The sequence below is a fragment of the Chanodichthys erythropterus genome, chromosome 23, assembly GCF_024489055.1.
Source record: "Chanodichthys erythropterus isolate Z2021 chromosome 23, ASM2448905v1, whole genome shotgun sequence".
In the NCBI taxonomy this organism is placed as follows: domain Eukaryota; kingdom Metazoa; phylum Chordata; class Actinopteri; order Cypriniformes; family Xenocyprididae; genus Chanodichthys; species Chanodichthys erythropterus.
Window position 1 is genome coordinate 11,585,223 of NC_090243.1, and position 27,644 is coordinate 11,612,866.

Genomic DNA, 27,644 nt, shown 5'->3' on the forward strand with positions numbered 1-27,644 from the left:
ATTTTAGTTGAAATCTGATGGCTCACTGAGGCCTGCATAGGGAGCAATGACATTTCCTCTCTGAAGATCCATAAAGGTACTAAAAACATATTTAAATCAGTTCATGTGAGTACAGTGGTTCAATATTAATATTATAAAGCGACGAGAATATTTTTGGAGCGCCAAAAAACAAAATAACGACTTATATAGTGATGGCCGATTTCAAAACAATGTTTCAGGAATATTCGGAGCATAAATGAATCAGTGTATCGAATCATGATTCAGAGTCAAACTGCCAACGGCTGAAATCACGTGACTTTGGTGCTCCGAACAGCAGATTCGATACACTGATTAATTTGTACTCCGATGCTTCATGAAGCAGTGTTTTGAAATCGGCCATCACTATATAAGTCGTTATTTTGTTTTTTTGGCGCTCCAAAAATATTCTTGTCGCTTTATTATATTAATATTGAACCACTGTACTCACATGAACTGATTTAAATATGTTTTAGTACCTTTATGGATCTTGAGAGAGGAAATGTCATTGCTCCCTATGGAGGCCTCACGGAGCCATCGGATTTCAACTAAAATATCTTAATTTGTGTTCCGAAGATTAACAAAGGTCGTAGAGGTGTGGAACGGCATGAGGGTGAGTAATAAATGACAGATTTTTAATTTTTGGGTGAACTAACCCTTTAAACTTTAGGACACTATTTCATTATATATATGTAATGACGACGACTCACTGGAGTGATGATGTATGTTGCATATGGAAATATGGAAAGTCTAGGTTTGGTAAATTTTAAAAAAATGTTTTTATAAAAAGCCTCTTATGCTCAACAAGGCTGTATTTATTTAATAAAAATACAATACAAACAGTAATACTGTGAAATATTATTATTACAATAGCTGTTTTCTACTTAAATATATTTTTAAATGTAATTTATTCATGTGATGGCAAAGCTGAAGTTTCAGCATCATTATTCCAGTCGTCAGTCACATGATCCTTCAGGAATCATTCTAATATGCTGATTTGCTGCTCAAAGAAACATTTCTTCTTATAATTATGAATGTTGAGAACTGCTGTTTAATATTTTTTGTCTATTTTGTTCAGTATTCAGAAAGCATTTATTTGAAATAGAAATCTTTTGTAACATTATAAATGTCTTTACTGTCACTTTACCGGCACTTTTAGTATTTAACATATTTTATTTCGTCATGTCATATCTGTTTGTTTATTTATAACGATAACATAAATATATATCATATAAACGTAACCTGAACAGGTATTCTCAGTATGAAATAATTATTAATGGCAACATAAACAAAGGCGTTCTGTCGCCCCCTTGCGGCTGTAAAAATCACACTCGCCTTGCGTCATGAGAGAGTGACAGAGAGAAAGAGAGGGAGAGACGCACACACATACACACCGCTCCGATCTGCGAGCTTCACCGCACTGACAGTCCACATCTTACACTGCTGACTCTAACGGCGGAGCCCTTCAGATATGGCGGGGCTTCGTTGAGAGGGACAGAAAATCTCCGAGCACTACCTTTCACACAGAACAGTTTGTTTTTGGACAAGCGTCTCCCCCAGCCCTCCTTATGCACCGCTGCGACGCGGAGAAACGGCAGCAGCGCTGAAAGAGTCGAAGAAAGAGGACGAGAGTGATTTTTACCCCCTTGAACGGACAATGGCGGACCGCGATGCGCTGCCCCTTCCATTGGAAGTGCGGGCTAGATTGGCTGAGCTGGAGCTGGAGTTATCCGAAGGTATGATTGACATTTTAAATGACTTATTTCGTTCGACAATATGGTTGTTGCGGAGGATACTTTAACGGCCCCTCTCCTCCTCCTCCCACCCGAAAACCCACCACTACCTCCACCACCATACCAACACAACCAACACCAGATGTTGGAGCCAATTATTATCCCCGCAGCAGCACTGAGGTTGTGTTCGTAAAGGCGTTCTTTCGTTCGTTTGCTGTAACTCCCGCCGCATTTTCTTTGTTACAATGTATCTATTTGACCTTGAGGAAACCATTCAAAGACTTCAGAATTGATTTTTCCGTTAGGATTTTGAAAATGCGTTTCCCTAGAGACCAGCGGTCAAAATACTGCCTTGGAATCTTCATGTACCCGTTAATATTTTTTGAATTTCTGTGGCTGTGTTGTTATTCATGCCAGTATAACGTCTTCAGTACACCAGCATTTAGGTAAACAAGCAGTTCCTCACAAATGCATCGCCATATATGCCATCTTTACACTGCAAAAGCTGCATCTGAAGCTGCATTTATACCACAAAAAGACACAGACTGTCTAATGCTGCATACATTAATTTACACAGGATTATAATTGAAATGAACGTTTTTAATGTGAAATATAGAAACATGAAATTATGGATTCATAAAAATATGGAAACGTATGCTCTTGTCATGACAGGCAGCAACAATGCTGCTTAAAAGTTTAATGCTGTTCTGATGCTGCATCCTTTGCACAGAACCAGAAATGTAAAAATATTATTTTTTCATGATTTATGCAGTGTATTTTAATGTTTAGATACAGAATAATCATGAACATACTTTTTAATTATTGCTTTATTCCATTTTTTATTCATTTCATTTTAATCATAATTTTTTATGTCTAAATTTTGATAGCATTTTCTAAATAATTATTCGACTACATCAATAAAAACATTTATTTATTAATTAATGTGACAGCGCTAAATAAAATTCATGAATATTCATTAGTATTATTTGTAAAACAAACAAAAAAAATGGGTCTACCAATAAATCATATTAGTTAGGAAAAAAGCGTAATGCTACCAATTATTGCTGGCTCTATATTTTTGTATGGCTATTGTGCAGCATTGTGATTTTGCACAGAATTTGGAGTCGGACAGAATACAGACATGTAATATTTAAATCATTTGTCATGTTGAGAATTTTGGCATCTGACATAAGCAAACTGAATTGAGTGAACTGTTTGCAAAAGCTCCTTTTTCCATTTTATTTGTAGTGCCTGGTGGTCCTTGTGTGTGTGGCATGTGCGATTGTCTGCTGTGTGTAGATCTGAACCATTTAAGGCGATAAGTGCTTGTGCATTTGTTAACCATCCCTCAAAGTTCCAGGCCTGTATCTCCAAACGATCCTAAAACACACTGCGCCAACCTGTGTAGGGAAAACCAGCATCATTTTATACCAAACAAATCACAGTCCGTAGGTTTAACGGGCCATCAGTAGCCCTGATCTATTGGCTGTTTTGTTTTTTTCAAGATTAGAGACCAGCTAGATCAGCTAGCATGGCTAGGTTGAAAGACCAGCTGAAACTAAACAGGTTTAAATGGGAGGGATGTTAGTGGGAAAGCAGCAAACAGACGCTTGTGAAAAGTAGTCACGTTTGCCTAAGGAGGTAACCATAGTAACAGCTGCTTGAGCGCTTAGTATGGGATGGTACTTTGATCAAATAAAAGTATGTAATTATTTGTGATTTTAATATAGATTTACATAATAAATATGTAAAAAATATCAATGTTTTGTTTAAAATGTCTTAAGATGGTTAGCCCACTGGTTTTGCGAAAGTCATTGAATAATTCACTCACTGCTTAAATATATATCTCTAAGTATGTAAACTTAGCATGTAGGCCCACACCTTTTATAAACCAATCATGGCTTTCATATATGGATAGGTGTGCGGTATGTATTAGGGCTGGACGATTATGGCAAAACCTTGATTAATTGAGCATTTTACCTCGATTATGATTAATGAACAATTATTTTGTTTCTGGGTTTTTTTTTTTTTTTGCCCTCATAGTTCACTTACAAGGTTTGTACTGTAAATATTCTTGACTATTAAAGGTGGGATATTGTTTCCTATTGAAAAAGTGCTCTGACATATCAGCTCACTTTCAGCAGTTATTTTATCTATGGTTCGTAACATTTCTTACACATTTCTGCTCGTTGTAAATCAGATAAAGATATATTCGCACAGCATCAGTATGTAATGAGGGTGATTGCGTGTGTGAATTAGTCATACCTTCTCTCTATTAATTGTAAAGCTGTGGGTTGTAAATAGTTACTTCAAAAGTAGAAAAATATATGCTATAATAACTTATAGTTTCTAAGTTACTTTAGTGATAAATCACAGGACAGCACTGACAACTAGTTTCTGCGTTCTCTCTTTTACATCTTCATGTTTTGTGCTGAGTGTTCGTGCCACAATGCAGCTGCACGAGCACGGTAGCTCGATATACACATCCGATCATCTAAAATTGCTTGAATGTCCAAACTGTCAAACCGTAAAACACATACAACTGACAAAGTTTAGCGAAGACGCAAGGCTCACCGCTCACGCACCATTTCTGTGTGTTGACCAGGTGTTGACTCGCCGTTCACCTGCGTGTTGACTGGATAGGGCGGAGTCACATGGCTACATATGTGGTAGTATGTTTTTAAGGGGGAAGTATTAACAGGATTATAAAAAATGAAATAACCGACATGGGAAAATTACATCGGTTAGAGGTTCTGAATTTCAGTTTCGATTACTTTTCGATTAATCGCCCAGCCCTAGTATGTATTTGTCTAAAATTATCAATTATATCGTAGGCAATATAGAATGCAGTGCTTCCCACACATATGCTGCGTCTGGAATCACATACTGTTGAGTAGTTTCTACATTTGAATTTAAATTTACTTCATGACAATTGAAAAAGTATGTTCTATGCAGTACAAATGCATGTAGTATGAATGATTTCGGACGTACTACATCTGTCATTTTGTTACTGTCACATGACCTACCAGCGTCAGTTACGTCCCTTCAACTCCATTCAAAAATCTTCTCCCGTGGCGTCATGGGATAGTAAACGATAGCATCGTATGCGCACTTCGGAATCTCACCGGAAGTAGTAAGTCACCCGGGTTTTTCACCTACTGTTTTTCGAATACTATGAATTCAGACATACTTCTCTGTTCACATACTGTTTTTCACGCACTATACAGTAGAGAAGTATTCGATTTCAGATGCAGCTACAGACTTTATGTGAATCCAAAGAACTCAAAGCAAGCATAAATGGATTTCCAGCACTTGCATTAGCTCTAAATATACTAAATATATTTATGGAAATGAAAAATAAAAAACCCACCCTGTAAAGCTATGATCCGTTGTTCATCCATCTTGGCTGAGCTTTCGTTGTTGTTACAGAAAGCCAAAGCTAATTGGTTGGTTCTTGTCGTATGATCTGTGGTGCGCTTGCGGCATTCTGAAAAGTTGAGTTTTTTAAAATCTCGCTGCGGTATAGACTCTATTTAAGCACGCTTGTCGTGCGTCTACATTTAAAATAACAAACTGGAGCGTGATCACGATATAGATGATAATTAAAACCAAGCAGATGTTTTGTTAGTATTTGGCAGAGTATCTGATGCAGACAGGATATGGCTGCAAAATAAATCGATGCTTCTCGATTCGTGGATCAATTCAGGGATTTTCCGAATGCATCACGTTTCTCTATTGAATCGATTCTGAGCTTAATTTTTAACAGCAGATGGCACTCTAGTTTTTAACCGCACACTCAAATGCTCACGAAGAAGAGCTCTTGTGTGTTCGGCTGAGTCAGGGAAAGTACTTGCACCTCAGAATGCTTTTATGATGCGAGATTAATGTAAATAGCCCACTGCAAACACCCTTGTATTTTCACTTCAACCTTTATGAATGATTATGAATGATTATCGAACTTTATGAATGATTATTTTATAGAAGGTTCAAGTGGTTTGTGTAAGAAATTGGAAGCAAGCAGAATACGGCTGTTTGTGAAGCACACAGTGCCATCTACTGTTAAAAACTAAGCTCAGAATCTATTTAACAGAATCATGATGCATTCGGAAAATCTCAGAATCGATCAAGAATCATTCGCGATACATTGATTTATTTTCCCAGCTCTAAGGTAGGAGCTGTTGAAGGAAGTGCTTCCTGGAAAGGGGGGCGGGAAGCAGCAGCTCATTTGCATTTAAAGACATGCACAAAAACAGCATGATTTTGCATGCACTCAAAAATGGGGATTTTATTTACAACATGGTATAATAAATGATCTGTGAGGCATTTTCAGCTGAAACTTCAGACACATTCTGGGGACACCTGAGACTTAAATTACATCTTGAAAAAATGGGCATCCGATGTCCCCTTTAAAGATGATCACAGGCTGCTCCATCTGCAAGTGGACATGAGTATTTTTAGCTGCCCTTCAGGCTTCGTTAGCCTTAATCAGCTCGTTTTGCATTTAAACGTTTTGCCTCACTTTATGACTGCGGTGGAGGGAATATTCTGGCTCGTTTCCCTCTTTCTGCAGCCCTGTATGATTCTTCTGAACCTCTGCTTGTGTTTGTGTTTGCCTTTGTAGAAATAAGATGCTCCCTTGCCATTCCAGCTTAGCTTGTGGTGCTGTTTAGCACTGCGCTCATGGAGAGGTGATTATCTCAGTGTGTTGGCACAGGATGAAAGGCCTGGAAATTACCGAACGTCTGCTCATCAGTTTGCGAAGAAAGATTTGCGTCTGTTTACTGACCTATGATGTCCTTAAGAGCAATATTGTGTTTCCTAAAGTTTGTATACAATGTAACGAAGTTATTGTGTGTTTCACTGCCTCCATTTATAAGTCAAACATGGTTTAGTTTTAAGCAACAAAGGTTTTATTTATACTGCGCATCTTTTAATTTCACATGAGGCTTGTTTGCGATAGAATGGTTGATTTTGATTTACGTGGCTTGAAAATCATCCCCAGATTGCTGAGAGCTTCTCTCAGTGGTATTCTGTCTATGCTGGCAGACTCTTAATGGATACTGATTCTTCAAACTCCATATTAGTCTTGTTCATGGCAAATAAAGAATGAATGGATCTCATTTCACCCTTAGGGTAACACTGTTAGTAAGTAAAAAGGTTAAGTTTTTAAACAGGGGTCATTCTGGCTGTGGAAGAAAATAACCTGTTTTTGACCCCTGATTTGAGGCCTTGTCTGTTGAGAATGTCAGCACAAAGGACTATAAATGTATGTAAAGATGTTTTATTAATGTTTTGAAATTATTTTTGCACATTTGACAGTAATATTCACAGATTTATATTGGCATGGTTATGGACTCTTATTTTGATGATCTCTTTTGTTTCCTTTAGTTCCTGTTTCCCTGTGCTGTTTAGTTCCAGTTTCCTGGGTTACTAATTATGTCCTCATTTTTGTCTATGGTTACTTATGATTTGGACCTGTCTTTCATTATGTTTGCCTTGTATTTATACTCCCTGTTATGTTCAGTCCCTTGTCATTCTTGTTTATGATTTACATAGTTAGGGTTTCTCCTATTGTTCCTTTGATCCCCAGAGTATTTTATATTGTGAATAAAGACTGTCTATTTGTATCTTCTTCATCTTTGTGCTATATATATATATACAGTATATATAATTTTTCTTGCAGATTTGTAGTGCTATATATATTAGCCTGTAAAGAAAGATGCTGGATTTTTAGTGTAAAGTATTTAGTGTTGCTATATGGCCAGTAAAGAAGAAGATGGAGGAAGTGATGGAATGTTGTGAGGTATGTTATGAGCTCTGATGAGAGCTGACAGGGGTTGTGCAGTGGGGTCATGACGCCGCATGTGGTGCAAGATAGCGGTGCTGAGGTTGTGTCACTGCCAGTCACCTGTGCGTGGACATGGGGAGATCATGACATTTGCTAAATGCCATAAATTATTCGTAAGCTGTGCTAGACAGACGGCATCTCACTGCTTTACCAGCAGTTTTAATTTTAGATTTGACGTTTGTTAGCTATTGATTGAATTTTGTAAAGATTTAGCAGGAAATGTATGGTTTGTTTACTTATAAGTTATTAACAGATGCTGTAGCATCTGGTATGACTGACATCATTTCCTCTCTCCGTCTCTTTAGTCTCTGTGGGAGCAAATACCACGAGTCCCAGTTTCCACCCTCTCCCAGTATTCCATAGAAAAATTAATATTAAACAGCACTCCCCTGTTTCACGGTATCACACCAGCAGGTTTTTCTCTTCCTTGTACGTCTCACTTCCTCATGATCCAAATGTAGGTTAATGAGCTGAAACATGCTGTTTTTGCCTTTTTACCTTGCCTTATATTGAGTTGTTCTAGGATGGATGAATCTCCGGAAGCTTCAAGAACATGTCCAGAATCACATTTAATTTCACCCCAAATTATATTTTGCATAATGAAAATGAGCCAGATTTTAAGACTTTTTTGGTTTGTGACATTTTCATGATAATTAGGCACATTCCCTTGTCTCATTACCGAATTCTCATTACCATAACGTGAAGAAATCATATCATATTAAACATTTAGTTGTAATTTAAACAATATATATATATAATGAGAACCACAAATAAAGAAGACCTATAATGCCCCTTTTCAGAAGATGCAATATAAGTCTATGGTGTCTCCAGAATATGTCTGCAGAGTTTCAGCTCAAAGTACCCCACAGATCATTTATCATAGCTTGTCAAATTTGCCCCTATTTGGGTGTGAGCAAAAACATGCCGTTTTTGTGTTTGTCCCTTTAAATGCAAATTAGCTGCTGTGCACGCTTTGGTTGATCAACAACAACAAAGCTGGAGAATCTCACGCAGCTAAAATTACGATTGTCATTAACGGTGTTCAGCTTTACATTGTTCAAACCTGAGTCGGACACTGATGGAGAGACTCAGAAAGAAGTTACAACTTTTAGTTATGTACTTGCTCAAAAATAGATTTTGGATCTTTTTTAACCCAAAAAAGTTACGGACTTCAGCTTTAAAAAGTGAAAGCGTAATCAAGGGCCCCTTTAAGAAAATTGACAATAATAATTTTGTAGTCAAAAATGTGCTTAATTACCTTCAAAATTACAATGCTAAATAAGGCTTCATCTAGTAGACATGTTCTTGACAATGTTTCATAAGGTACACTAAGAAAGCTAACTCGCACTTGTATCTTCATGAAGCGTGATAAAGGAGATCTATTACCACAAATCTCCTTTGACTGCTGTTAGCCTTGTGGGATTATGTCATCCTACTGACCTCCATACTGCTTATCCGCCACTTTCATCCAATCACTGTTGTCCACTGACCCTGTGACCCCCCACTCAAAGCAGATGTTAAGATCTAATAGAGAGGATTCGTCTGACAAAGTTGTTTTTCTTTGCCTAAGCAAACATATTGTATTTCACGAGCACATACAAATTGCGATCGCACGAGAGACTTCAAAATCCTGTTAGCATATATGTTTCATGTGCTCCAACTCCAAATAACCTTTCTTAATGATATGATACTGAGACCAAAGTTACACAAGTTCTGTACATGCCTGTACACATCCAGTTTTCCCACATGTTATGCATGGATTGTCATTTTTTTCGTTGTTGTTGTTGTGACTGTTGGAAAAGTGTCATAGGATGCCTATGAGATAATCTTGTAGAAATCAGTACAACATAGCATAACTGGAGCCATCGAAGACGTACGGACAAGCTCTTCATACTAATCTAAGCTGGATTTTATTCATAAACACTTAATAAACGTTCAAACTTGAACCATTTACCGGTATTAGTGTAGAAGCCACTTATAGCTTTATGAAAGGCAGTAAACAATTTCACACCTTGCTGACTTGCTCTACAGCTTCAGTGAAGCTAAATCTCCTCCTGCTCTTGGAAGACATTTCTTATACAGGGAATTGAGTGCATATTTTTTGCTATATGACTGTGTTATCAGGCTGTAACTTAATGCTGCATTTGTAACCAAACCCTCACAGCTGCCTGAGAAGAGCGCCTGCTTGGCCCGCTGACCACTCTGCAACCACATCCGGCTTGCATTGACCTTTAACCCCGTGAAAGGTGTAAGCTTATTTCCTCCGAACCTTCTGTCTGTCCTGATTACAGAAAAATGTGCCAAGTAAATAGACAGAAAGACACCTGGTGTTTCATAATACTGTAAATAATGCGCTCTTGAAATAACGTCATTTGCTTCTTTATAGCAGCTAAAAGCATGTCCCAAATTTTGAGGAAGTAACTCAGACATTGTTTCTATTTGAGCCAGATGAAGAAAACGCTGCTAACTGGCTTAGTGTTTTTGCCAGGATCTTCCAATGTCTCTTACAAAGAGCTCCAGCGCTAAACTTGTGTTATAGGGTAACTATTCAGACTAAGAGCTCTAATTCAGCAGTTAAGCCTTGATACACTCGTAATTGGAGGTGAAAGTGGCGTTGAATGAGTTTAATAAGTGAAATATTTTACCACATTAGATTGCACATGTGTTCAGTTTGGTGTTAAAACGTAACAGATGTCTGTGTTGCCCTTAGTGAACCTTGATAACTGCATGTAGAGAAGTGGCTCGATTTGTTTCAGATGGAAATCTTGAACCCTTCTGAAGAAATCTGCAACATTCAGGTCTTAAAGCTGAAGTGTGTAATTGTTTCGTTATGTGTACTTGCTCCTATTCCAGCTTCATATACAGAGACCGCTATAAGCATGACATTCGTAGGTTGATTCCCTTTGAAAAGGGAACATGATGTCACTATTAAAACATTGCTTTGTATGTTTGAATGTCCTGACTACAGCAACATTGACTCAACCAATGGTGTGAGTTTGGGGCCAGGATATCTGTTTATCTGATCAATGAGTGTTCCAGAAAAAAGTTTGTTTGGCAACACTAGTGCTTTAGAACTGACACTAGGGTTGGGCGGAAGTACCCGCTTTTTGGCGTGTTCGCACCGCAGGAACTGGGAGTGATTTTAGTTATTGGAACGCCTTTTGGGGGACTAAATTAGCTCATACTTTAGAGTAGGGTCTAACCCAGCACAATAGGTACTACCAGTGATGCAAGTGTACGCTGATTGGATAAACGCATGCCATATGAAATACCGGTTTCCTACATTTTTGAAAAGCTTTTTTACAAACACACGGTTTACATAATCTTACTCCACAAACATGGAAAACAGTGATAGATAGACTGATGGCGAAGTCCAAGCACTTCTCAGCCTTTACACTATGGAGGAGTTGAAGTTGTGAATGCCACGCTTTAATGACGTTGCTGTCGGTTGTCTTGTTCAGAGTTCCTACTGGCGGTGCAGATGCAACCAGGAATATGGCCCTAGGGGGAAATTTAGTTCTCGGGGGATGGCCCTGGTGGCAAGTTCCTATTACTAAATTATAACTATCTGGTGCAAAAGCCCCTTAACTGGTGATTTTTGTTTGGAGATGATAAAATGGGTGAAAAAAAATCCCATATGCTTGCATTGAAGGAAAGATCCGAGCCACCAACCAGCCACCACCTAACAAACCTTACTAGCAAGTACCAACCATATAGCTAAGCCCTGGCAACCTCTTACCCCAACCTCCTAGCATCATGGCAGGAAGTTTTGCATGGGCAAGCACCACTCACATTTCCTGTCCTGACATATTAAATAGCTGACATGCTTTGAGAATGCCGTAGTCACGTGATCCTGCAACAGACAGACAGGCAGCAGGGCTGACAGACAGGCAGCGGTTGCACAGCTGGACAGCAGCAGCCGTGGCAGTTTTACTGTCCATCTCCTGTGTGTGTCTCTGAAGCTGCTATAGGAATGCAGTCATGTGGTCTCAATCAAGTCCTCTGTTTACATCACAGTGCTGCTCAGGAACAATGTGCTTGTGTTTCCAAGCCTTTAGAGACCCGTTCCTTTTCTCTTATCTGTCCGCAGCGCTTTGATCAGTATCATCTCTCATTTTTAAACATTTCGCTCGCAGTGAATGTGAGGCAAAGCTAAAATAATACAGAAATGGGTGAGATAAAGTGAGGAAAATGATATGCATAGGCAGACGAATATTTTTGGTCATTATGCCGCTTTGAAGACACTGCGTCAAGTATTGTTATTATTGTTCTATAGTAGTGTTATTATATCATATCACTGAGAAACAATTATTGTTTTATTAATTTTTAATTCATTTTTATTTTTTATATTTTTTGTTTTCATTTTAGTTTTTGTTGTGTTTTTGTCATTTTTATTAGCTTTAACTAAATATGTCTATATAGTTTTTGTAAATTATTGACGTTTTAGCTGCACGGTTCTGGATAAATTGAGACTCACAATTTGTTATTTGAAGCACCATGTTTCTTTAAAAAGGTTTTGATTGCTTCCATACACATCAGTGTTTATATCCTTGCTGTAAACTTTTATCACCATTCTTCTGTGATATTCAGAAAATTTGTAACAGAAATAACAATACTGTGTGGTTGACTGTTTTAAAAAGACTGTTTGTGAATCTGTTTCATGCCTATACATAAAATGAGAAATGTCGTCTTTGCAACTAGCTGAAATAAAATGTTTGTTTTTTGTTTAATTGTGTATTTTATTTTAGTTAACTTTTTTTTTTGTTTGTTTTTAGTTTACTCAATGTAAAAAGTTTTAAAGGGTTAGTTCACCCAAAAATGAAAATTCTGTCATTAATTACTCACCCACATGTCGTTTCAAACCCGTATCTGAATACAAATTAACATCTTTTTGATGAAATCTGAGAGCTTTCTGTTCCTCCATAGACAGCTACACTTTTGAACGGTAACACTTTGTTGTTCATAAAGAGATCATTAAACTAATCCATATGAATAGAGCGGTTTAGTCCATATTTTTTTGAAGAGACAAAATCGATTTATGTGATGAACAGGTTTAATTTAGGCTTATATGCTCATAAATATTCACACATTAGTTGTGGTAAACGGAAGCTCAAGCATGTTTTCATGATGTATGCGAGAACCAATGAGGTTCATTCTCGCGTGTCACGCAGCACGTTTGAGCTTCTGCAAGAGGCTTGTTTTCGTGCATCACGCAAGTTCGGTTGAGCTTCTGTTTATGTTCGCTGAACAATATATGTGAGTAAAATTCTAAATTAAATCTGTTCATCATATAAAGTGATTGTATCTCTTCAGAAAATTTGGACTAAACCACTCATATGGATTAGTTTTACGATCACTTTATGAACTTTTTGAAGCGTCAAAGTGCAAGTTGCATAGCAGTCTATAGAGGGACAGAATCTCTCAGATTTCATCAAAAAGATCATTTGTGTTCTGAAGATGAACGAAAGTATTAGGTGTTTGGAACGACATGAGGGTGGGTGAGTAATGACAGAATTTTCATTTTTGAGTGAACTAACCCTTTGAAAACGTATGCAGTTTTGCGTATACAGAATCATTATCCATTTTTTACCCTCTTGAGCTCTTTCTCATATAATGACCATAATGTTTGCTCATTACGCAAGACAAATAAACAATTAATTGCAACAACAAAGCTGGGATTTCACTTACAAATCAGTTTAGTAATAATGAAATCAGGGTCATAGTTTGTGTTTTTGGTGTTTAGTATAGACTTATAGAGATGTGTTAGTATTATGCTTAAAGAAAGTATGATTTCTAATTGATTAAAGCCAGAAGGCCATTTGTTTAAACACAGAACAAATGGGGTGCATGTTTGATCCGTGTGGAATGGAGAATGTGCATAGATGTTAAGCCAACTGTAATTTGAAATGCCTGTCCAACCAATCAGAATAAAAGGCATTTCTGTTATTTAGACCATTTAGAACGGCACTATTCAGTGTAGTCAGTATTTGCGTGTGTTCACGGGCCCTTCCCAACCGCTACCCGCAGCTCATGGATCCAGCCAGGGGCAAGCTGCCAAATATGTGACTTTGTACATTGTACAAGTTTATATATCAATGACAAATTCTGGAATATCAGCAGTGGGATGCTTTAAGTCCATATTTAAAAGAGACTCTGCTTAGGATCTCTCTACACGAACAAAAATAAAAAAAATAAAAGAGGCGAACTGTTGGCTAACACTCACTGTTTTCAATTTCACATTCCCAGCTTGGGAAAGAATGTTCTTTTGTGTTTTTGCACAGTGCAGCATGGGTTGTTAAATTTTTAGCAGCCACGGATTTTTGCATTTCTGGGGCACATTTCTAGAAGTTGGACAATTGAGAAAAATGAGGCGTTGAGAGTCGCAGAGAGATGCCATGAAACTAAAGGAGAGTAAAACGGGAAATAGTGAGCTATATTTTTGTCTATTACCTATAGACGGCTAACTAAGCTCTTTAAAATCTCTTCCAGAGAAATCATAGTTTGTGTCATAATCAGCTGTGATCACTGCAAGTGATGAGTGTAAGTACATTTTGTTAATCGTTTAACCTCGCCCATTGTGAAATCTTATTTGTCTGCTCACTTTTGACTCACTTTTGAGTTCCAATAGTTTGACATGTTGCTAATAACACAGTATTCACATAATCATTTACATATTTTTCTTAATTATTAATAATAATTAAGAAGAACAAGAATTTTTTTATTTATACAACAACACCGTTAGGAACCACTCTTGGCAACGTAAACTGTTTGCTCTCAGTTGATATTGTTCATTGAAGCTTACTGTATTATGTAGAAGATTGTTGTGTGAAAGAGATCAATTGAACAAGTTTATTACCTGCATTCATATTTAGCATTTTCCTTAAGGTCAGTCCTATGTTCATAATAAAAAATATGTTTAAATGTCCGCTGCAATATCTTGTCCTTTTAACAGTTAAGGGGTTTTCCCGTGACTGACAGCGCTAGTCAAAGCATTTGTCAGTTGCGTTCCGTGTTCACAACAATTCAGGCTTTTCAATGTAAAAGTCTTCATTACTGACTGACACACTCATAAAGACAGTCTTTACCGCCATCTAATGCCGTAATAATGTAACTTCTGTTGCTGTTCACGGTCTGGGACTGTTTTTTTCCGGCGAAAGGAAGGTTTTAGTGAAAGTTTACTTCATGGAAGTTGCACTGATACATATTTTTGGCTTTAATATTTGTATTGTGTGGTAACCAACCACCTCATGCCTAACAACGCCCTTCAGCTGTGACTTATTCACGATACAACACAGCCTCTCGTACCTTATTGCTTGCTTATTTGTTATTATTTATATTATTAATTAAATATATTATTATTTTATTTAGGTATAGCTTATAGATGCTTTTTGATATTGAATTTCAATAAATATCCACTTTTCTCTTACTTCATCCGCCATTTTTTTTCTACTGAGCTTGCAGAAATTCTAGAATACTTTCGAAAGTCTAGGATTGCCTTATTTTTTAACTATGTATACAACAATGCCATTGAATTTGCCTCAAGTGTGGTAGTGACTTTGCTGCCTACCTTCGCATATGCATCGCATCTTGGTAGGCACCCTACTAGAATGTAGTACAGAACTATTGTGGTAGGGTAGATATTTTGTATCCTCTTCCAAAAGATGCTGACAGATCACTTGGCTTGTTATCCAAACCATCAACTCGACGAGCCCCTCGCCGAAGGACTCGGGAACAATCTCATTTTACCAAGGCAAACACAATATCATGGGTGGTTAGTGCTTCTGGAATGGAGAGCGATAGAAAGAAAGAAAGATTGAGGCTCATGAGCCATAGCAGACCGCCTGCCGCTCTGCACCCTGACTCTTTCAATGCAGAACTCTTCTTTAATTATTCAGCTCCACCAGCCCAGAGGCCCTGCCTCTATGAAACCGTGGACACATTAAGGCCTGTGGATGACAATGCGCTCTATTCATAGGCCGTCTCTGAGCAGGCCTTTTTTAGAGCTCAGGAGCATGTGAAGGCTGTGGTATGAGAATGCGCTGGGCTTTGTCTCATGGGAGTGTGGGGATGTGTAGAGCTGCTCTCTTTCTGGCTGTGCGTTTTTTTGCCATCAGCCAGGCTTGCTACGAGTCATGAGGTTTTTTATGCTTATTCGAGCTACATCTGTGACTCACTGTGACCTAAATTCACGTTTAAAAACACCTTTGAGCTAGTATGTATCTACAGTGTGTTTTTTGGATGTCACTGTTGTGCTGTGCACCAGGTTGAAACCTCTTTCTGTCATTGGCGATAAGTCGTTGCGGCTGAGAGAGATTTTTGCGAGCATATTTTGATGTGCAGTTCTTCTCCTCTGAGGTCTGCCATGTGATGAATAATACATGATTTTGTTTGACTAGAAGTTTTTTTAGAAATGCCACCTGGACATATCTGTCTAGACCATCTCACTGTGTTCTCAAAAGTTCATCTCGGCCATCATTGCAGTTTTAACCTTGCTGGCGTCATCCTGAGCGCACACCTTCTGTAGGCAATTAAGGTTTTCATTTCAATGTGGCGTAAAATGCAGGTTCTTTCATCTGTGCTGTAATGCACTCCAGGCACTTTGAGAGAGAAACATGTGCCCAGAGATAAGACTCCAACATTGATATCGGTCTCACCGGTATCATAGACCCCCTTACTGATGGATCTGATCCGTGTGTTATCGCAAAGAAAGAATTTCAGAAGAAATTGCATACTTTTCACTGATTTTCTGCACAGTTTCAGAGGTTCTCGTACATTTAAAGGTATAGTTCACCTAAAATTGAAAATTAATTTCAATTTTATCTGCATGACTTTTTTTTATTGTAAAACACAAACACGTTTAACAAAATGCCTGAGCTGCACTTTTCCATACAATGAAATCATACAGTCATCAGACACTGTTAAGCTCCAATAAGCACCATAGTAGATTGAATGAATTATATTCCAAGCCTTCTGAAGCCATATGTTAGCTTTTTGTGAACACACCAAAAAATGAATCAATTTAAGATCTGGCTGACTTTCATTTCATGAGTGGAATTTGAATTATATTGGCTATGGAATTTGAATCTGAATGACAAGAAAAGGAGATCAGGATGAGGAGATCCAAAAATATCAATGATGGTTAATGCATTCTGGTAAATCCATCCATCCATCCATCCATCCAATATATAATGTACTGTTCTTCCATCCATCCATCCATCCATCCATCCATCCATCCATCCATCCATCCATCCATCCATCCAATATATAATGTACTGTTCTTCCATCCATCCATCCATCCATCCATCCATCCATCCATCCATCCATCCAATATATAATGTACTGTTCTTCCATCCTTCCATCCATCAATATGTAATGTACTGTTCTTCCATCCATCCATCCATCCATCCATCCATCCATCCATCCATCCATCCAGTATATACTGTACTGTTCTTCCATCCATCAATTCATCCATCCATCCAATATATAATGTACTGTTCTTCCATCCATTCATCCATCCATCCATCCATCCATCCAATATATAATGTACTGTTCTTCCATCCATTCATCCATCCATCCATCCAATATATAATGTACTGTTCTTCCATCCATCCATCCATCCATCCATCCATCCATCCATCCATCCATCCATCCAATATATAATGTACTGTTCTTCCATCCATTCATCCATCATCCATCAATATATAATGTACTGTTCTTCCATCCATCCATTCATCCATCCATCCAATATATAATGTACTGTTCTTCCATCCATCCATCCATCCATTCATCCATCCATCCATCATCCATCCAATATATAATGTACTGTTCTTCCATCCATCATTCATCCATCCATCCATCCATCCATCCATCCATCCATCCATCCATCCATCCAATATATGATGTACTGTTCTTCCATCCATCCATCCATCCATCCATCCATCCATCCATCCATCCATCCATCCATCCATCCATCCATCCATCCAATATATAATGTACTGTTCTTCCATCCATCCATCCATCCATCCATCCAATATATAATGTACTGTTCTTCCATCCATCCATTCATCCATCCATCCAATATATAATGTACTGTTCTTCCATCCATCCATCCATCCATCCATCCATCCATCCATCCATCCATCCATCATTCATTCATCCATCCATCCATCATTCATCCAATATATAATGTACTGTTCTTCCATCCATCCATCCATCCATCCATCCATCCAACATATAATGTACTGTTCTTCCATCCATCCATCCATCCAATATATAATGTACTGTTCTTCCTTCCATCCATCCATCCATCCATCCATCCAATATATAATTTACTGTTCTTCCATCCATCCATCCATCCATCCATCATCCATCATCCATTCATTCATCCATCCATCCATCATCCATCCAATATATAATGTACTATTCTTCCATCCATCCATTCATCCATCCATCCATCCATCCATCCAATATATAATGTACTGTTCTTCCATCCATCCATCCATCCATCCATCCATCCATCCATCCATCCATCCATCCATCCATCCATCCATCCATCCAATATATAATGTACTTTTCTTCCATCCATCCATCCATCCATCCATCATCCATTCATTCATCCATCCATCCATCCATCATCCATCCAATATATAATGTACTGTTCTTCCATCCATCCATCATTCATCCATCCATCCATCCAATATATAATGTACTGTTCTTCCATCCATCCATCCATCCATCCAATATATAAATGTAAATATAAATTTATACAAATATAAATATAAATGTCTTCATGTGCAAAGATTTAGGAATTGTAGTGAACTTTCCCTTTAAAATGCTGAATTGCTTCCACTTCACCTAACACCACCTTTAAAAGGTCATCTGTGATGTTTTGTCTCCTGTAATATGCTTTGCTCACTTCTTAACCTGTTCTTGATTCTTACACACTGTAATGGAAGCTAAATGTGATGGAACGCTAATGAAGCGTTGAAGAATTTTGTTCAAGCTGCTTTTTTGGGGGTCCCAAAAGCAGTGAATTTGAATATCATTGATAGATGGTGTTTTGGCAAGGTACGGTCGACAGACGCTGGCATTTTACACCTGGCACGGTGACGCATAAGCAGCCTGTTTTCTCAGGGGCGAGTCCACGAATCTCAACCCCTCTGCCGGTGCCTCAGAGATTCCAGTCTGCTCTCTTCAGTTAACTTGTTTTCCAGGAATCCAGCTGCTCACCTCTCGCTCCACAACTGCACTTTGAAACTGTTCTCCACGTCCATGTGACAGGAAGCATACCAGAACCGATCTCCGTCTGAGGGACTCTCGAAACAAGAGTCATTTCCACATGGCCTCTTGAAATAAATCGATACCAGGCTTTAAACAAAAAGCCGAGTTTCTTTTCCGAAAGAACTTGGGGGATACAAGTGTGGTCTTTTTTGTTGAAGTAATCCCTTTTTTTCAAACCAACAGAGAATCCGGAATCTCAAAAGAGAGACTAAGCTTCTTTAATCCTTTGTCATGGCCAATAGCCACTGCTCTTCCGCAGGACTCATATAAAAGCCTTGGAAATATGAATGTAATGGAGAGAAGCTATGAATTGTGGGAGGTGGGTGGGGGTGAAAGCATGCACAGTTCTCTGAAGTTCTGTCAAATGCGTCCACACAGTAAGTCTGTTCTGTGAAATAAGGAACGTATTGCTTATGATAATGCAATGGCTTGAACTTGGGTTGGGTTGACATTTTATTCTGTGGTTAGTCAGTCAAGCCCCCATTGGATTCCCTCACCTCGAAACAATGACCAAATGTGACTTGCTGCTTTGTAACATTGGGACCTCTGTTTTCTTGGGCTGAATACGCCATGACTCCTACACCTACTTGACTTGAATCATTACTTCTGTCCTTCACAAAGACGTGTTATGACATTGCCATGGTTTTGTTGTCATGGTAATACCATATTTTTTGGGATCTTTGGTACTTTGAAATACATTTTATATTTTTTTATTTATTTATTTATTTTTATTTTTTGGATTATGTAGGACTATAAAAATTATTATTTTTTGCATTTTCATTTAATTATTTTTTTTTTATTAGCATTTTTATTTTTGCTTAGAAATTGGGGTATTATTTTTATTTCTTATGGTACACATTACTGTTCAAAATTTTGTGGTTTAGTTTTTTTTTTTTTTTAAATATGTTTTTTGAAATAAGTCTCTTGTACTCTCCAAAGCTGCATTTATTTGATTAAAATACAAAAAAAAAAAAAACAGCAATATTGTGAAATAATATTTTTATTAGTGGCGTTAGTGTTAGTTTATTTTTGGCGTTTTTGCCTTTTATTATGATAGGACAGTGATTAGACAGGAAGCGAAGTGGGAGAGCGAGAGAGGGGGGTGGGATCGGGAAAGGACCACGAGCTGGGACTCGAAATCGGGCATTTGCGCTACATGTCGGCGAACTGCCCAAGAGGCCATCGGTGCCGACTTTTATTATTATTATTATTATTATTATTACAATTTTTAAAAAAGTGTTTTCTATTATAGTTATGCCTTAAAGGGGACCTATAATGCCCCTTTTACAAGATCATCCATCCAAGTTTGAGCACAAAATATTAATTTATTATAGCTTGTCAAATTTGGCCCTATTTGGATGTGAGCAAAAAGAAAATGCTGTGTTTGTCCCTTTATATGCAAATGAGCTGCTGCTCCCTGCTGCTTTCCAGAAGAGGGTGGTGCTTTAACAGCTCGTACTTTGGACACTCAATAACAAAGTTGGAGAATCTCACACAGCCAAAATGACGATTGTCAGTAATGGTGTTCAGCCTTACATTGTTCAAACCAGAGTCGGACACTGATGGAGAGACTCAGGATGAAGTTACAACTTTTAGAATGCATCTGGACGTTTCTGAACGGTTAGTGGATAAATAGTTGTTGTGGAGTTGATTCAACTCATTAACTAGCATGTGCCGTCATATTAATCTTTTGTGCAAATCCAGCATTGAATTGACCCTCGTTTGTGAAGCAGCCAGGCGTAAAATGACGGCATGGCAACAACACTCTACTACAACAAATCTTCCTCTTCTCTAAAGCAGCCCAACATGGCCGCACCCCATTTGTTGTGTATAGTCCCTACCAGCAGTTTGTTGTAGTCCATAAACAGAGAATTCTTTAAAAGAAAATATCTTGCATTGAACTTTGAGCGTAATTACTTTTGTTTAGCAACATTAAACACTAACTTAATTTAAAAAAGTGAAATCATAATCAACCTCCGCTTTAATACCTGCATAATAGACTTCTCATGATTTCACTTAAAAGTGACCATGGTAACTACACACATATACCACACAAACACACACAATACAGCTTGTCTTATGAACACGAGCCTGTTGCTCATGTAATGTGTGTTAAAAGGCCTTTTCTCTGGTGCACACAAAGCAGGAAGGTGGGATAATGTTTCTACCCTCCTCTGCTCCTCGCTTTCTCTTTTGCTGTCCGTCTCTCTGTCTGTTTTTCTCCCTCGACTCGGCGCGGTCAGGCGTGGCACCTTGTTCTCTGGGTGTTATATTACTTCTCTGCAGCCCCACTCTGTATGTATGTATGAGTGCGCTTGTGTGATTGTATGTCCACTGTGAAGAACGCGTCTTGAATTCAGCTCAAACCCCAGCCTCTCCCAGCGGCCCAAATGCTCAGGGATTTAACCGTCCTTGTGAGGGACATTTTGCAGATTTTATTCTACATGTCATTCATTCTCTGCAGCAATGATATGACCAGAACTTTTGAAGTGATAAATCTTATGTCCTGTGTGTGTTAATGGTAAACTTGCTCTGCTTTCTGTACTGGATTGTTTACAAATCCAGTCAGTGCATTCTTTTAGTTTTGCTCAGTTCCTTAGCCAGAGAATGAACTATGATGAGCAGCCAAACAGAGATGACTGGTTTGTGTGTGTGTGTGTGTGTGTGTGCACAAGACTGTTTTCCCAATTTTATTTTATTTTATTTTATTTTATTTTATTTTATTTTATTATTTTTTTTATTGCTCCTATATTTTACTTCCTTAATTTGATGTTTTTTTTTTGTTTAGTTTTGTTAGACTCATACAATTTTAATTTTGTTTTATCTATTTGTTTTGCTTTTTTATAGTTTGTTTTGTGATGACTACGTTTTACATTCATAACATGACATATTAAATAAATATGTCAACTAAATATTCAGCAAGAAAAGGGGCAGGACTTAATTTTTTACTTGTACATCATGACGTTAAGGGATAGTTCATTCTAAAATGAAAACTGTCATCATTTACTCACCCTCAAATCTTATGGGTTTGGAATGACATGAGGGTGAGTAAATGATGACAGAATTTCCATTTTAGGGTGAACTATCCCTCTGAGGGATAGTTTATTTTATTTATTTAATTAGTTTTAGTTTATTTAATTAATTTTATTTTATTTTATTCACCATAGAACCTTTCAACATAGGCTACAGATGTTGAATAAAATATTTGGTCATTGGTTAACATTATTTTCCCCACCATGGGGCCTAGCTGATGTCAGCTGGTGAGGCAGAGGTAGTTAAATTTTGATACGTTGTACTAGGGCTGCACGATTATGACAAAAATCATAATTGTCGATTATTCCCTTGAAATTGGAATTGCAATCATTAATTATAATTATCACAATTTAGACTGAATGTTGTTTTGAATAGCTTTATACCATTGTTTGAAACTACTGCATATATATATAACACACTGAAAACACTGTTCCTAAAATGTTTTTATTGCTTTTCTATAGCATTAAACCTCAAATGTCAACTGTACATTGGTTTGGTTTCTTTAAATATAAAAACAAACAAACATATTGCCCATTTTCCTGGTTGCATTTGCACTACCAGTAGGAACTCTGAAGTGACATAAACTGTGCTTGTTGTTGTGACTTTTATTTTGATGGTGCGGTTGACTTTTATTTTGACGGCGCTGAGAACAGCTCAGCCAGAGCCTGAGCACACAGTGCTCGCATTCTCCGTCTTCATTAGTTTACGATCTGTTTAACAGTCTTTTGTCTCCTGTCTAATAAGCTATTAGATATACTGTCTACTCTCTTTTATAACAGTTCTATGAAAAAGTATTAGTGTTTACCATGTGGTTAATGCCCAATGTTGCTAGCTGAGATGTCGCTTGGTCCACTAAGAGTCGTGCTGGATTTTCTTCTTAATGTAGAGGTCCATCTATCACTGTTTTCCATGTATGTAGAGTTAGTTTGTGGAGTTAAATATAGGCTGTGTACATGGCTTTTTATAAATGGCGGACGCTGGTGTTTCGCTTAAATTCAACCAATAAGCATACACCTACACTCTGAAGTAGTCTTGATTTGCCTCTCACAATGTAACATGCTCTCAACACACCTCTTTAACATGCAGAATAATATACGTGGGTTTTTTTCTTGTAATCGTGCCTTTGAATGATTACGAAATCGTGGCAATCGTAATCGCGATTATTTTTGTACACAAAAATACCAGAAACATGCATCCAAAAAGTAAATGAGGTCTATTTTGATTTACTTAATTGTGTTTGTGATCTTCAGCTGATCATAAGACTGTAAAAGACTTGAGATTCCCCAAGCCCCACTCAGAACGCCCCAAGGACCCATCTTCTCCCACTGTATTGGACGTAGTTGATTACAATGGATGTCTCTGTGTCTAGGGTTATGTGCTCCACAGGGGAACATTCCTGCCCTTATTGGCTGTGTTTGCCCACAGTGGGGCTTTCATCTGCAATGTGTCTTTAGAATTGACTTGTTGTAAGAGAAAAGAGATGTACTTCCCCACAGAATCACTCTGGGTGTCCCTTATTACCCATGTGCAGTGTCTTGTCCCACCCAGTATGAACAGTATTTGGAAACTTTTAATTCTAATTGAGTCTCCTGGTGGTGTTTTCCCATTTGCACATGAAATACATTAGCTTTGACATCAATACTCGCCTTGTGCATTGCTTTAGATTTGTTTGTTGCTCCAAACTGGAACTCAGAGCCCTCTGGTCATTTAGCATCCTGTGTTCATTCTGCCAGGTTTTTGTGTTTTACTTACGTAAACATTGGTATTGCTTGTTTCTAGGGATGTGCAAAACAAAATACTTGCTAAATTGACTAGCCTGTGGATTGCCTGAAAAACAAAGCCTCGCTAATCAACTAGATGGTTCTATCTAGTTGACTAGTAGTTGTCCATCATGACGCTTCCTTAGTTGTTTCTGACTCAGTCATGTACAGTCATGCTTTTCTGTCAGTGACCTTATTTAGTGACCTCACTGGGACTATTGACCTCTTCATTAAGCTGTAATGGGCTTGTCAAGCTTACTAATTACCCCTCTTACTAGCTTTACTGGCACAGCTCTAGATTTAGAGGTCAGCGCGGGTGAAGTTACTGTAGACCAATGTTTTTTTTTTTGTTTGTTTTTTTTCGCAATTTATGTCTTGATATGTCTTTGTCATTTATGTCTTGATTTGTCTTTTATGTCATGATAATACCATGTTTTATTACATGTAAATACCATTGCACATGTGAATATGATTATGGATATTGACATCATGGTACTATATCAGAGTAACATGGTACCACCATTCCCCCCCCCCCTTTTTTTATATATAATCTATATAACAATAATACAGATTTAAAAAAAAATATTTTCAAATGCATATTTATAGTTGTATTTTTTTTTGTCCCTTGAACTACATTTTGTAACATATTTTAGTAATTGTAAGTTTAAACAAAATATATTGTGCATTTAAGCTGCTTTGTTTCCATGATATAATAAAAAAAATACATTAAAAAATGTTTTTTTTTTTTTTTTTTTTGCCACATTAAATATTTCTGGTGAAGGTGAAAACCTAAGTTTTTAAATAGCATAGTATTAGTGTTTGTGGTGTGGTTTTTGCTTGTAAATAATTCATAATTTGATCATTTAGTTTGATTATTCTGTTAATGGGAATATCAGAAACAAAAGCCCTTTGCATCCAGTATGTATCAAGACCCTCAAATCCTCAATTCATTAGCACATAGATGCAACATTTCTGAATGTAATTTGGAGGAAAGAGCGTGATTAGTCAAATTAATTGTGTTAATCGTATTTATGTGTGTACATGCACGCATACACACACACACACACACACACATGTGTCGCACTCATTTCCCTCCCCTCTCTCTCTCTCTCTCTCTCTCACACAATTATTGCTATTAGATTTCAAATCTGAAATTGAAAATGAAAAATGGCTGCTGCTGCCTTTTTCCAAGAGCCTGGTTGCTAGGCAACTCCCTCTCTCTCTCTCTCTCTCCCTGTGAGTTGGACTTTCTTGCGGGTGGAAGATGGTTTCTCCCTGCGGAGCATGTCAGAGGGAATTCAGATGGGGATGGCGCTTGTGTGTCGTCAGCTTGGCCCAGTTTATCGCCACGGAGAGATGTGTAAAGCAAGCTGCCAGCTTTACGTCAATGTGTAAAGTTATGTCTGAATGACATGACAAAGTCAATTTTCCAGGCATGAGATTGGTTAAGGAGTCAACGAATGTGTATTTTTAATTCTGAAGACATTCTGCCTGTAGTCTAATAAATATTTGATATATTAGTGTGGTTTATTATCATATTTACTGACAGATTCAGCTGTGGGACTGACATGACAAACTATGTCAGGAGTGGCTGTGTTTAAAACCGAGTGAGCTGCCTATCTAGACAGCATAGTGAATATGCTGTCTAGATAGGCAGCATTCCAGACAGTGTATGCTATACACCTGAAAACAGATGTTCTCTGTGTTATGCAATACACGAGCGGTGCAATTTCAGCTGTGATAATAGTTTTCTCTATTAGATTTTTGTTTACTTAAAGGGAGGAATCCTATTCTGTAAATCTGCCTCAGTTAGTCCGTATGGTTGTTGCATTGTACGGAGATGAACAATCAGAGATATATATCCAGCAGCCGTGAGAAAATAACAAGCCTTTGTGTTGCATGAATGAATGCAGTATAGACCATCATCAAGGCAAACAAAGGTTTGTCTCCTTCCCCTCCCGCTTTGACCTGAATTCAGTCACATAATTCACAATAACGGATGTTAAAAGGAGGCAAATGAAATAAATGAAATAAATGTGTGTTTCTAATCATCTCCTCATAGTGTTGTTGTTATTGACATTTATAATGGGCAATTGTCATTTAAAAAGGGGATAATCGTTTCATGAAAAATAGCTTGTTCCTGTGCCAAAAAACATGAGGCGCAGCTAATGCTAGTAGGTTCATATTAAAGTGAAATGCTGAGGTAAATAAAACAGCAAAGTAATGTGCCGTCCCACCTAATGGGCATTAATTGTGTGCAATGTTTTTGTTGTTCTTATTAGTCAGGTCTTGTGTCCATCTTTTTGAAGTTTGTAATTAGTGAAATATATTTATTTGCCTTGTTGTTTCAGCCTGAACCACAATGACAATATCATTTAGTCTGATAATTATGTAGGTGCAATTGTCATTTTAAAAAGGACAGCCTAAATTGTTTGAAAAATGACTTGTTCCTGTACACAAATAATGCTAAGCAGTATTGATGTTGTTAACAAAACATAAATAAGTAATAATTTTCATTAATTGAAATAAAGCTGAAGTAAAATAAAATATTAATGTTAGATGAATAACTAAAAAAATGTATGAAGAAAAAATATTAGAAATATTTTCTAATATTTGGAAAAATATTTTCTATTTCTTTTTTAAGAAATGTTGCTCTAGCAACTAACTGAAATTAAAATGAACTTAAAGAATTAGTTCACTTCTGAATGAAAATTTCCTGATAATTTACTCACCCCCATGTCATCCAAGATGTTTAATGTCTTTCTTTATTCAGTCGAAAAGAAATTAAGTTTTTTGAGGAAAACATTCCAGGATTTTTCTCCATATTGTGGACTTCACGAGGGTTCAACAGGTTGAAGGTCCAAATTGCAGTTTCAGTGCAGCTTCAAAGGACTCAACACGATCCCAGACGAGGAATAAGGGTCTTATCTAGTGAAACAATTGATCATTTTCTAAAAAAATAATAGAAATTTATATACTTTATTTAATCACGTTACAAAGGTCATGCGTGATGTAGGTGGAAGTACCAATCTAGTGTCTACAAAGCGAACGTGCAAAGATTAAGCCAAACGCCCTTTACAAGAAAAAGGTAGAACAATGATGCTGGACAATTTTGAAGTTTTTCGCCCTACCGCGGTACTTGCGACTACGTCATGCATGACCTTTAAACGTAAAAAAAGACCAATCGTTATTTTAGATAAGACCCTTATTCCTCTTCTTGGATCATATAGAGCCCTTTGAAGCTGCATTGAAACTGCAATTTGGACCTTCAACCCGGCGAACCCCACTGAAGTCCACTAAATGGAGAAAAATATTAATAAATAATACTAACACTACTAACACCGATACTAAGATATACGTTAGAATTCATATTAGAGTAAAACGTTGAGGTAAATTAAACGGCATTGCTAAATGTATACAGCTTTTTTATAATTGTTTAAAGATGTGGTAGAATGAATTGATTTAGTTTAGTTGTTTTTGTCTGTAAAATATTGACAATTTGATTTAATAAATATTACATATGTGCGATAGACATTAGTTAGGGTGGGTTTCTCAGAAGATGTATTTCATCAGTTAAACTACCGGCACAACATTTTTGTAAAATAATTTAATCTTGTTGTTGTGCTTCACAGCCCTCACAGCCTTGTTTTCATGTCAAATTAAATATTTTGTTTGGCGCTAATGCTAATAGCTTCACATTAGAATGAAAGGCTGAGCTAAATTAAACGCCAAGCTAAATGCAAAGTAATGTACAGTTTCACATTTGTTTAATTATGTTACTTAGTCGCTCTCATTAGTTAATTAGGCTTTTTGTGGCTTATTTATTTAAATTAGTAATATATTTTGCTTTGTTGTTTATTCTTGTAAATTGTTAATAGTTTAATCAGTTAGGCTTAAATCCGTGCTAAATTGTTTAGTGAAAAATGACTAGCTCCTGTTCCCAGCTAATGTTCGTAGCTTCATGTCAGAATTTAT

At 37.3% G+C, this 27,644-nt stretch overlaps 1 protein-coding gene across 13 annotated transcripts in view; it reads left to right on the plus strand.

Annotated features, from left to right (window-relative positions):
- Positions 1–1,417: 1,417 nt before the first annotated feature.
- The window catches only part of dip2ca (disco-interacting protein 2 homolog Ca), a 116,853-nt gene continuing 90,626 nt past the window's right edge, over positions 1,418–27,644 (plus strand). For all 13 annotated transcript variants that reach the window (XR_010893742.1, XR_010893741.1, XR_010893744.1 and 10 more), the window contains exon 1: positions 1,418–1,751. Coding sequence is in view for 9 of the 13 variants with exons in the window: in XM_067377427.1 (XP_067233528.1) it covers positions 1,673–1,751 (79 nt within the window). In the remaining 4 variants the exon portion in view is untranslated. The remainder of the gene's footprint in view (positions 1,752–27,644) is intronic.